General features: G+C 46.5%; 1 protein-coding gene across 1 annotated transcript in view; it reads right to left on the bottom strand.

The window, feature by feature from the left end:
• The window catches only part of LOXHD1 (lipoxygenase homology PLAT domains 1), a 186,099-nt gene that overhangs the window by 73,784 nt on the left and 99,199 nt on the right, over positions 1 to 13,116 (bottom strand). The window contains exons 16-20 of the mRNA XM_049901744.1: positions 12,038 to 12,234; positions 8,432 to 8,624; positions 5,310 to 5,470; positions 1,320 to 1,788; positions 676 to 830 (exon numbers count right to left, since the gene is read on the bottom strand). Coding sequence (XP_049757701.1) covers positions 676 to 830; positions 1,320 to 1,788; positions 5,310 to 5,470; positions 8,432 to 8,624; positions 12,038 to 12,234 — 1,175 coding nt within the window. The remainder of the gene's footprint in view (positions 1 to 675; positions 831 to 1,319; positions 1,789 to 5,309; positions 5,471 to 8,431; positions 8,625 to 12,037; positions 12,235 to 13,116) is intronic.

Genomic DNA, 13,116 nt, shown 5'->3' on the forward strand with positions numbered 1-13,116 from the left:
TGAGAAACTGACTTGAATTGTAAACTTTCATTTAAATCACACACACAAAAAAACTCTATGGAGCACATTTCTACTCTGACACGTGTCGGAGTTGACTCAACAGCAATTGGTTGGTTACCATCCACTATGGCTTAGCAATGACCAAGGCCAAGCTAGAAGACTCTTTGCCCCTCAGACTGGCTTCCACATTTCCACCTGCACACCTTAGCACATTCTGTCCATCTTCTGAGAATACCCTTCACTATTTTTCTATACATCTGCATATACTCATCTACCAAGGCCCAGTGTAAAGTTGCTCCTTCCCACCAAGTTTTCCCCTAGGCGCCATCCTTGGATAAGCACTTCCTCCTTGATACTCACAGCCCTAACTGCTTGGTCCACCCTCTCAGTCCCTGAGCATCTGCTACCTAATACTATTCTCTGGCTAGTTCCTGTGGGTCAGCTAGCCTGTGGGCTCCATGGGACCAGAATCCCACTTGTGCTTTGCTTATACCCTCACCACAAAGAGCTGGTGTTTACAGAGTGGGTGCTTACACAAAATCTGATTGAACTTAGCAAAGCACACTGCTGGACACCCACAGGCCCTGTGCTGGGTTGGGCTGATGAGGGAATGATTGAGAGGCACCACTCCTGTGTCTGAGTCTGAATCACCCACCCAGAAAGCCCATGCTTTACCTGGCCCTGCTCAAATTTGTTGGACTTGTCCGATTTCTTCAGAGGCCGTTCACCTGTGTCCCCATACTCCTCGCCATAGATGGTCAGGTAGACATTGGCATCAGTCCCGGCCTTGGGCACATTCCCTGTGATCACCTGGACCTTGTAGGTATTGGCTAGGGACACAGAAAGAGGCAGCGTTGAGGATATCATGGCCATGGAGTGGACTTGAAGCACAGTCTGTTAGTTCTAGCTATATTCTGGGAGCAGGAAGGACCTATGAACACATCTACATCAGACTGGTACTGAACGCTCCTTCTTCCTACCCAAAACTTTCCTTGACCAAGAAGCCCAAGGGGCTGAGAGTCATGGCAAAATTTGCCCTCAACAACGCTTCCAATTTATGTTGGCCACATTTAGTTATATCAAGTTATATCAGGGCTCCTCCGGAGTCACTGATTCATTCTGAGATCCTCAGGCCAAAGGCAATGCTTAACCCCAAATGGAGAATTGCTAATGGTGATATTTCAGACACAGGTCAGTAGAGTTACATGGGAACCATTATGGGTGGCCACCTATTGGGCCTCCATGTGAGAGGAGAGCTTGGTGAGGCCCCACCCCTGAGACCCCTCTAGGGGAACTGTCTGACCCCTCCTCAGGCTTACGCTCAGGACCCGATCGCCCAGCCGGCACCAGCTCCACCATAAGTTCACTGTTCTCCTTGCCCCGGGCCAGCCAGCGGTGGGCGTCGAACTTGTACTCCTCAATCACCTCCTGCATCCCCGGCCCAAACTCCTCCTCTTCCTCTTCCTCCTCACTCTCCTCCTCCGTTTTTTCCTCTGAGGATTCCTCGGATAAGGACTCCTCCTCCTCGTCCCCTTCGTCCTCCTCATCACTGCCCTTCTTCTTCTTCTTCTTCCTTTGCAACTTGGCCTTCAGTCGCTCCTTCTTCAGCAGCTGCTGCAGCTTATCCTTCTCCTTCTTCTTCCAGGCCTCCTTCTCAGGTGTGAGGTCCTCTTCCCGCACTACCAGGTGCCGCAGCCACACCATATCCACGTACCAGCTGGGCCTGAAGCCCTCGCCTGTGTGCCCGAGCCGGATCTTGTAGATCTTGCCCACATCTGCTGCCTCCAGCTGTGCAAAATGCAGGTCAGTGGCTAGGGTGGCCCTGGAGCCCTGCCCCTACCGTCCTCCCCTGCAGAGTCAGGTTCTGGGTTGGGAGTTAAAGCCCCAAGAGGCACCAGGCCTCCATACTTAGGTGCTTTCATCAGCTCCCTCTCTCCTATCACATTCAGCCTAGTGTCTCTGGCTGGGTTTCCAGGCTCTTCTTAGCCTGGGCCCACCCTCCACTTTATTTGGGACATTGAGCAACTCTGGGACAGCCCTGGGCCTTGGTTTCCGCCTGGTGCTCAAATGGGAGTGCCTTTGAAGCCTCCATGTTAGTGAAGCTGGGCTCCCTGACCTCCCTGTTCCTCTCTCTCTCTTTCTCTCTCTCCCTCTCACACACACACACGTGCACACACATCACATATCACGCTCATTCCTATTTCCATGTCTTTACTCGTGCAGTTCCCCTCACCTGGATTGCCTTTATGCCCTCCTCCACCCTTAACTATGGAGGACTAAGGTACGCCTGACCCAAGCCATGGTATTTTCAATTGTCTCACATGCATACGAAAGCTGGACAATGAATAAGGAAGACCAAAGAAGAACTGGTGCCTTTGAATTATGGTGTTGGCAAAGTATATTGAATATACCATGGACTGCCAGAAGAACAAACAAATCTGTCTTGGAAGGAACCATCCCCGAAGACAACTCATTAGAGATGAAAGGGACTGGTCAGCAGGTGGGAGAGAGACGCTGATGAAGAGTGAGCTAATTATATCAGGTGGACACTTGAGATTGTGTTGGCAACTCTTGTCTGGATGGGGGATGGGAGGATAGAGAGAGAGGGAAGCCGGCAAAATTGTCACAAAAGGAGAGACTGAAAGGGCTGACTCAAGAGGGGGAGAGCAAGTGGGAGTAGGGAGTGAGATGTATGTAAACTTGTATGTGACAGACTGATTGGATTTGTAAACGTTCACTTGAAGCTTAATAAAAGTTATTAAAAAAAAAAAAAATCTGTCTTGGAAGAAGTACAGCCAGAATGCTCTTTAGAAGTGAGGATGGCAAGACTTTGTTCTCACGTACTTTGGATATGTTATCAGGAAAGACCGGTCCCTAGAGAAGAATATCCTGGTTGGTAAAGTAGCAGGTCAACGAAAAAAAGGAAGACCCTCAAGGAGATAGACTTGTACAGTGGCCGCAACAACAGGCTCAAACATAACAATGATTGTGAGGGTGGTACAGGACCAGGCAGTGTTTCATTCTGTTGTATCAGACCAACTTGACAGCACCTCATAACAACCACCACCCTTAACTACAACCTATTCATTCAGATTCCAGGATTTTATTATTACTTTCCTTTTTTTTTTTTCCCCTAACTTTGTGCATTTCTTGTTCTCTTTCCAAAATTTTCAGCATTAAGCACATATAACTTTAGTACCAAGCAAAAAATCTAAAAAGTGTTATTTTTCAAAAACAAAACTCTCACCCATGCTCCCCAAGGCCCCAGGCCCTCTCCTCCCACCAGCTCACCACCTCAGCCTGCCTGCCTCTCCTATCCAGAGTTCAGCTTAGCCCCTAGCCCACCCTACCTTGGACTCCCTCTTTGTCAATACAGCTGGTCTTCTCTGCCCTATCACCTGTGAATTCCCTAAACGCAGGACCATCCATTTTTGCTTCTCTTCCCCAGTGGGCCTAGCACATGGCTGGTTCACAGGGCAATGTTGATGGATTCAGTTTTCTTCAGAGGATGAGATCCTTGGCCTTAATCCCATTGCTGCTTTTTTCTGAGCCCACACTGGGAAAGGACTCACATTGAGGGGAGCTCTGACCCCTGCAGACCTCGAGTGTGTGCTCACAAGGGACCCTGGCAGGCTGGGCTCCTCTCTGTCCTCCCCAGTGCTGAGGGCCCTTGTCTGGCTGTTTGACACTTCTCAAAGCCCAGTTCCACCATGGTCCCATTTGAGCACCAGGAGAAACTGAGGCCCAAGGCTCTCCTATGAGGTGTTCAGTGTCCTATAGTTAGAGCTGAGATCTAGAGGAGAACTCAAGTCTTCTGATTCTCTGTTCACAAATCCATGATGTGACCAAAACCATGTTTGCAAGAAAATTACCAACCAAGACAGAACCCAGAACCCCTGGGGAAGCTGAATTTATTCTTCTCAGCTACTTAGGGGCTGGATGCTGGACCTAGTAAGTCCCTTCTTCAGCACATTAGATCTCTCCAACAACCCTGCGGTCACACCTCTCCAGGGAGGTCTGCTTGCCACCCCTGCCCTCCTCAAGTCTGTCTGCGCAGCCATGAAAGCATCCACCACCCACATCCAGCCACATGAACAGTAGGCATTCACAAGTACTTCTCTGCTACATCTCGGTAACTTGTCACAAGTTTCCAAGTGCTTTGCCTAATGTTGACTGTTTTGATCATTATAGGAACTCTTTGAGGCAAGCCAGGCAGGTGTTATTGAGCTAGCTTTTAACTATTAAAGAAGCTGAGGCCCAGACAGGTAAAATACTATGGCCTCAGCCTCCTCAGCAGTGTAATGAGGGAATTTGACTCATGAGACCCCCTCCAGCTCTAGCATTCCATACACACATGACCCTGGCCCAGATCTCAGCACAGTCAGGACTATCTCTTCTGGGCGCTGGGTTAGGACTTTTTGCTAAGGGTCCTTCACTATGTGTGTTGTACACAAACACACATAGAGCACCCAGCATGAACATGCTTCCAGAACACACATATCTGCATACACGCAACATACACACACACACACTCGTGTCCAGTATAGTCACCAGCCTTGCATCCTCCTCCCTGCCAACAACATGCTCCCATTCTCATCTCTTTCTTTCCCCTACTCAAAGACTTACAAAGGGAAACAAGCAGGCCCGGGAGGCACTCAGAATATAGCCATGACACTCCAAAGCCTCCCAGTATCCTGCCTGAGAGTGATGATCCCATCAGAGGCTGAGGGTGGATAGAGTAACCTAGTGCCATATTTTACTGAACTAGAATCGTCCACTCCAGGGATTCTCAAAACCCACGGTGCATTAGTACCACTGACAGAGCTTTAAAAGCAAACCCGGAAAACATATTCCATCCCACAGATTGTGATCGAACTGGTCTGGGGTGTGGACCAAGCAGCACTTTTTTCTTAAGGCTCCCCAGGTGATTCTAACATGAGACCAGGGAGGATAATCACTCATCCTAGTCCAATCTCTTCACATTCAGGCAACAAACTCAGATCTGGAGAGACGGGGTTACTACTCAAGCTCACAAGATAAAACTTGGCTGAGAATCCAGGGCTTCTCACTCCCACTTCAAAGCTCCATACCCTGCCTTATGCTGCTCTCAGGAAATCCCTCCAGGGTGCTGAGGGAATCCTTATTCAACTTGTCCTCAAGCATTTTCCACCCGGCTGTAAGAAGGCAGCCTCACTCTTAAGTACTAGCCAGGGAAATAAGAACACCCAGGGAACCATCTTGATACCCACTGGGTCTTATCTAGCCAAGGCTGGCTCTGTTGGCATCCCCATTGCCTTATTCCCACACACCTGGAATATGTCCTTGGATGCCCGATCAAAAATTTTCGAGCGGCTGGAGAGAAAGAGCACTTCTGTCTTGCCTTCCTCGCCATAGATCTGTATGAAGACTCGGGAAGTGGTAGATGCACCGCCCACATCCCCTGTCCAAATTTCAACCTCATAGTGGACCACTGGGTGAGCAGGTGGGGGAGAAATACAGCATTAAATAATAACAATAGCAATGGTAGTAAAGCACTTCCCGAGCCTGTACCATGTGTCTGGTATTTCACAGGCATTATGTCATTAATCCTCTCTTCCACACCATGAGTAAGTACCATCTTTCCCTTTTTGCAGGTGAGCAAACTGAGGTTTAGAGAAACTGCAAAGGTGGTGGAAATGGCAAGCCCAAGCAATCAAACTCTAGAGGCCAGTCTTCCACTGCACTACCTGTCTCCTCGGGTGTCAGAAATGAGGAGCAGTCAGTATACCAGCTGGTACACTCTGCTTGTGCTAGCCCTTGGGCAAACACCATGGGGCAGAAAGAAGTCAAGGTTGTTTGTTTTTTTCTTTTCCTTATTTTCTGTAAAGGACAAGGGATTGGAACTACAGTGTCCATTTAAATACATGCACCTTTCAGATTATACCAACAGATACACCAACATAGAAAGAATTGTAGGTGGTTCGAACTCAGCCAGTGGCGCTGTGGAAAAAAGTCCTAATGATTTGCTTCCATAAATATTACAGCCAAGAAAACCCTATAGAGCTCAACTCTACTCTGTAACACATCGGTCACCATGAGTTGAAGTGGAATCTACGGCAATGAGTTTATCAAGACATTAGAGGGTGGAAGTGTGTTATATGTATGCACCACTAGAGGGCTCTCTCATTGGAGAGCAAAATGTTTTCTAGAACCACAGGGTCATAGGCTCTCTGGTGGTGCAGTGTTAGGCTGCTAACTAAAAGGTTGGCAGTTTGAATCCACTAGCTGTTCCTTGGGAACCCTGTGGGGCAGTTCTACTCTGTCATATAGGGTTGCTATGAGTTGGAATTGACTCGATGGCAATGGATTTATGGGACCACATTTTTTTCAGCAATGCTGTTAGACAATGTTGTGATTTCTTTTTTCAAGTGAAGATTGTTACTTTCAAAGATGGAGGATCTCCTGTTAGCATGGCAATGTGAAAGATTTCCTCAAACTGGGGGCTGAAAACGAGACCTGGAAGAGGTTGAACTGGGGATACTAGGCTCAGCTGAGAGTGAGGGTGGGAATTCTTGTTTTGTTTGAACATATCAGAATAATTTTAGTTCTCTTGGACATTTGGAGATAATGTAGTGACAGGCATATAGAAAGCTATACAAATGAAAAAATGAGACTGTTATTAACTCAAGAAAAAAAAAAGTGCCAAAAATGAAATGTAATAATCATATAGTAGGTGACTCAGCAGTGAATAACATTTGCTTTACCATAATAATGTAAAAAAATAAATATTACTTTAATGATAAGGAGGTTAAAAGGAGGTGTGTGTGTGTATGTGTGTGTGTTAAAAGAGCTAAATACTTCCATAGTAGGAAGTCCATAGATACTAAGACTTAAAAATCAAGAAATTAATATACATATCATTAAAAATATGAAGATAAATTTCAAAAGAAAAAGCTAAGATAATTCAAGTTGCTACCTATGAAGAAGGGGAATGAAGAGGGGACAAAAAGGTAGGTAAAGGAACTACTGGCTTTTATTTATATTTTCTTAACTATTGGGTCTCTGGGTGGTGCAAATGCTTAGGTGCTTGTCTGCTAACCAAAAAGATTGGGGGTTTGAGTACACCTAGAGGTGCCTTGGAAGAAAGGTTTGGCGATCTACCTCTGAAAAATCAGCCACTGAAAATCCTATGGAACATAGTTCTGTCCTGACACACATGGGGTCAACGTGAGTTGGAGTTTACTCCTTGGCAACTGTTTTCTTCTTCTTCTTAACTAGCACCTGCATTACTCTGATAAAAATCAAGTTTTATAAGAAGAGGGGAAGAATTGATTCTCCACACTGGCAAATGCCATTTCAAAGCATGTGTATATGACACAGCCTTCAAGGAGTTTACGGTTTCATTGGGGAAATAAAACGAACACATAAAAAGATACAAAATCTTGGAAGAAGAAGGTATGATGATTTCATGTTGGGGTTCTCAGGGCATTTCCTGTGTAATAAGCCTTGAGCATTGCTCATGGGTGGATTTAAAAACACAAGGCAAGGGAAGAGGGGTTCTCCACACCAGATTTTATCCCACTGTCTACCTGGCCACTCCAGAGAACCTGGTTTCTTTTATCCCATCCACGATGTGGTTCTCACATCATGAATGACTGTGGCCAGGTCACCCCGAGCTTCACCTCTCAGCAAAATCTCCTCTGACCACCTTGCCCTAGAGGACCTCCCACCCCCACACCATTGCCAGTGCCTTATCCTGCTTCACTTTCTTCATAGTTCTTATTTGGCATTATATGATATAATGATTGCTTGTCTCCCTGTTGAAGTGTAAAGTCCATGAGGGCAGGAATTTTGTCTGTTTTGCTCATGGCTGCCTCCACAAAGCCTAGAGCATCACTGGCACAGAGAAATACTCAGTGTGCATTTATGGGTTAAATGAATAAATGAGTCATTTTCTTTCATTAGTATTCCCACGGAAACCCTGGTGGTGTAGTGGCTAAGTGCTAAGGCTGCTAACTAAAGGGTCAGCAGTTCGAATCCACACAGGCACTCCTTGGAAACTCTATAGGACAGTTCTACTCTGTCCTACAGGGTCGCTATGAGTTGGAATTGACTTGAGGCCAATGGGTTTGGTTTTTAGTATTCCCAGGAGAAGACAAGACTGACTTAAGCTCTCCTCATTTACAGAGTATGAACATGTCCTACTGAAGTCATTTGCTGCTTTTATTCCTGAAAAAATCGGTCCATTGAGTCCTCAGTTTCCCATTTGTAAAATAAGTTCTCTTCCTTCCCAGAACCATGGTAACCAGGGGCACTGGAAGCACCCATTGTCTCCCTACAGGATCCTTCTTGGAGACAAGATCTAGGTTGCCCCAGAGTCCCTCCTCCTTTTCCATTGCCCCATCCCACAGGGGAACCAACGTTGGTGGCCCCACCATTGCCTTTTCCATACATTTCTGGATCTCCACGACCTCGCTGGGATAGAGTTCCACCTCCAGGCACCTATCTGCTTGGTTCTTGTCCAGCCAGCGGTTGGCAGGGAAGGTGTACTGCTTGCCTTGGCGAGGCACACGGATCTGGACGCTGCCCAGGAACCAGCCGGGGTGCATGCCTGTGCTGTCGTGCCCAATCACCAGCCGGTTGATCTGGAAGGAAACCCAAGTGGGCGAGTGCAAAGAGCTAGTGTGTCCAGAACCCCCCAGTCCTCTATCCGTACCTCCTCAAACACCAGCCCAAGTAGTTCTCCTCAACCTGGGTCTCCAGTTCCCCAGAAGAGGGAGGTAGGAGGCTCAAGACGAGGAACCTGGGTCCCAATCCTGTCCCTGCCATCAGCCACTGGGTGACCAGGGCATCATGTCTCCTGCCTGGAGCTCCCATCCTTCCTCTCCTGTCCAGCTCACCCTGGGGCAGTTGTGCAAAAAAGTGAGATAAAAGATGTGATGCGAAATATGAGTTTTGAAAGGACCAGTATGTTCTTAATAATGTCAGGGTGTGACAGTGCAAGAAAGCAAATATTCAAAATGTTTGCCATCAGCTTCTGATAGCTGTGCTATTATTGACTTTGTTTTGTTTAGACAATACACTAGACCCACATGTGTGTAGTTCTGCATTTTTCTTTGATATACCTATCCTACCGTTGTTGGGTGCCATTGAGTCAACTTTGACCCATAGCATCCCATATGACAGAGTAGAACTGCCCCACAGGGTTTTTTCTAGGCTGTAATCTTTATGGCTCACAGCGACCTTAGAGGACAGAGTAGAACTGCTCCATAGAGTTTCCAAGGAGCACCTGGTGGATTTGAACTGCCGACCTTTTCGTTAGCAGTTGTAGCACTTAACCACTACACCACCAGGGTTTCTAGGGTAGCTGAGTCGGAATTGACTCGATGGCAATGGGTTTGGTTGTTTTTTTTTTTTTTTTTTGGTTAATCTTTATAGGAGCAGACCGCTAGGTCTTTCTTCCGCACAGCCACTGGGTGGGTTTGAACTGCCAATCTTTCGGTTAGCAGCTAAGTTCTTAACTGTTGCACCACCAGGGCTTCTTACCCATCCTGTAGGTGATAGACTATGCAGACAACCTATAGTGACAGGTCCAATTACTCCTTCTCTTTGCACCTGAGAAAGATATGTCTCTTTCCGATAACATTTGATAGCCCACTTGCATTGCAGGCACACTAGATGCTATCGTCGGTGATCATGTTACCATCCTTATTTGTACATGGCTCTTCAGTGTTCAAATTACTTTTATGCTTTTTTGAAATGCTGAATACAGGGCAATTCTAACCTAAGATGGAATGATCAGATGGGCTTCACGATCCCTTCCAGATTGAAATTCTCTCTGTGATGATCTGGAGGGGTGATGCTGCCTAGCTGTTGAATCTGGCACCAAAAGGCCACATGTAGAAAGTTGGCCATGCGAGCCCTGCTCTCACTCTCTTGAGGACAAATGGCTCTTTGCAGCTGGTGATGGAAACACTGCCACAGCTGAGTGTATGTAGCTGGGTCCCTGGATTTGTTGGAAGAAACCAGCTATGTTTACAGAGCCTAGGAGCCCTACGGGTGCATGCCAAAGGACACGGAGTGTTTCCTTGGTCTTTCTGTGGTGCTGAAACTGTAAAAGTCTTGGGAAGGGGTTGGCCAAAAGAGTAAAGAGAGGGAAAAATGTCTTCTATCTGATAATGATGGAAGCTCCTCAAAGGCAGGGACTGTCTTTTGACTCTACAACACCTAGCATAGTGTCTGACTTACAGTAGTTATTCAATAAATAACATCAGTGAAACAGGAAGACAGAAGATTTGATGCATTTGAATTGTGGAGTTGATGAAGAACATTGAATATACCATGGGCTGTTAAAAGGATGAATAAATTAGTTTCAGAAGAAATACAACCAGAATGCTGTTTAGAAGTAGCACTTCCTTCTTCTCTTTCACCTGGAAAGTGGAGTAAGGATGTACTTAGAAGTAAGGATGGCAAGACTTCAGCTCACTTGCTTTGGACACTCCCAGGAAAGACCAATCACTGGAAAAGGACATCATGGTTAGTAAAGTAGAGAGTCAGTGAAAATGAGAGAAACCCTCAATGAATTGGACTGACACAATGGACTCAAACATACCAATGCCAAGGACAGGACCTGGCAACATTCTGCCCTAGTATGCATAAGGTCACCACGAATTGGAGCCAACTGGCAACTAGCGACAACAACAGTGTTTATCAAGTACTTACTATGTGCCAGGAACTGCATGTCAGTGTTATTAACATATTCAGTGCTAAGAACAATCCCGTTAGGATTCCCTGTTTTTTATGAATAAGATAGCTGAGAGATTAAACAACTTAGCAAAAGCCACACAAAAGGTAAGTGGAAAAGGTGGGTTCCCAACTACTTGGCCACAAGCCTATCGAGAGGGTCTCAGAAACACAAAGGAAGGAATCACCCTTCTACTGCCATCCCCACTCCCTTAGATGTCTCATTTATCTGCTGGTTGCTGCCAGAGATCTTTTAGTAAAGGGAAAAGCATTTCACTCAATTGTTAATTTAGCTTAAAACACAAATACATTTTAATATCGGAAAGCCTTGATTTCAGCTCATTACCTCCAAGGTATATTTCTCCAGGGTGCATTTTGATGGGAGAAGGGATTTAGAGAGCCCAAAAAACAAAAAAACAAACCTGTTGCCACTGAGTCGATTCCTACTCACAGCGACCCTAAAGGACAGAGTAGAGCTGCCCCAAAGGGTTTCCAAGGAGCAGCTGATGGATTCCAATTACTGACCTTCCAGTTAACAGCCAAGCTCTTAACCACTACACCACCAGGGCTTCTTAGAGAGCCTGATGCACCTGAAATAGGATAGGGCTCACAGAGATGGGAAGAGGCAGGGAAGGTGAGGCTACAGACAGAAACCTTGCCACTGCCTCAATTTCTAACAAGTCGTACCTTAAGAAGGGCAGGTGCTAACACCACCCAGCTCAGACATTTCCAGGGAAGGTCCTAATACTCATGCCCAGGGATTTTGATCCCTTACTCCAGGGAAAGTGCTCAGGCCATTTACAGCAGAGCAACCTGGGAACTTGATAAATGCAAACTTCTGGATCTCACCTTCTAAGGCAGAATCTCCCGGTAGGGCCCGAGAGTTTGCACTGAAACCAGCTTCCAGGCATAATTCTGATGCACACTCAAGTTTGGAACTGGAAACTATTTCCAGCCCTTCTTTTCTATACTTCCCTACCCTGTTTTTCCTTCCATGCACATGGTGTTTCCTTCTCCAGTGTCTGTGACCCAGGTTCACTGGTCCTGGCTACTCTCACAGGTGAAAGAAATGTGGGGACCATAGCTACTAGAAGTGCACATTCCATCTCCAAAGAGACTCTGGAAGCTTAACCACTGTTCACATGTCTTCAGCTGCTCTAGGTCATATCTGGAAAACAACTTACCCTGCTAACAACCCCCATACGGGCATTCTTTCCTTCAAAATGGTTCCCATGTGTGTACATGAGTGTGTATGTGTGGATGTATGTAGGGGAAAGGGTGAGGTGGCATCACATGGCCCAGGATGAAGACTCACGGTTCCAATGTTCAGGGTCTCAAGGGTGAACTCATCTACCCGGCCACGTTCAAAATAGTCTTTCAGATTGTTGTCAGAGACGAGCAGAATTTGCTTGATGGTGTCTAATTTATCTCCGTAGAGCTTGATGTAGACTCTAGAATCTGTGCTGGCTCCAGGAACATCCCCAGTCTTCACACTGATGTGATAGCGATAGTCTGAACAGTCCATGGCAGGAAGGAGGAAGGAATGGGGTTAGTGCAGGGCAAGTGGGAAAGAGCATGGGGAATGAAGCAGGAGGGTAGCTGGAGCCAGAGGAGTGAGACTGTAGGCTGGGAGTCAGGAACCCCAGCACCTGCTCTCTCTAAGCAGCCCTGTGACTTGGGGCAGGGGCTTCCTCTATTTCTGTGGAGTCCCCTCATCTACAAAATGGAAATCCTAATACCTGCCTGGCCTAGCCTACAAGGTGGGAACATGCTGAGAACAGGAGAACATGCAAATCACAGGCAAGAATATCAACATTCAAGAGTTTGAAAAGATCTAAAGCAATTGCTTGAACCAACTTCTCTTTTGATGGACAAGGAAACTGAGACAAAAGGGGCATAGACCTTTGCCAGTACTGTTAGCACATTATAGAAACAGTATTATTAATGTGTATTCTTAGCTCAGTTTTACAGACAAGGAATCTGAGGTTCAGAAGTTTATATGTTTGGCTCAAGATGGCAGGTTAAGAAGTAGCCAGCCAGGAGTGAAATCCTAAAGTGGCCCTAAAGCCTTCTGTTCTTAATAGGGACATCATGCTGGTAGTTTTCCACTTCATCACATACAAAAGTCTGTATGGTCAGTGTGCAAAGGAGAGTAAAGCGCCCACAGGAAAGGCAAGTCCTCAGAGAACAGGAGCAAGACCCAAATCCTATAGGTTTGTTCCAGAGCATGTGTCTTGGGAAAGACAAATACAGTACTGAGGAGGCAAATGATGCTAAGTCCCAGGTCTACCATTCATTGCTGGCTTAGGAGCTTCCCCTTGGGAAGAAAGATTTGGAGAAGGTAACTGCAGACACTTGCCCAGGGTCAGCCCTCCAGACTAGCCAGGCCCTGAT

Source organism: Elephas maximus, chromosome 11 (assembly GCF_024166365.1).
Source record: "Elephas maximus indicus isolate mEleMax1 chromosome 11, mEleMax1 primary haplotype, whole genome shotgun sequence".
NCBI classification, from domain to species: Eukaryota; Metazoa; Chordata; class Mammalia; order Proboscidea; family Elephantidae; genus Elephas; species Elephas maximus.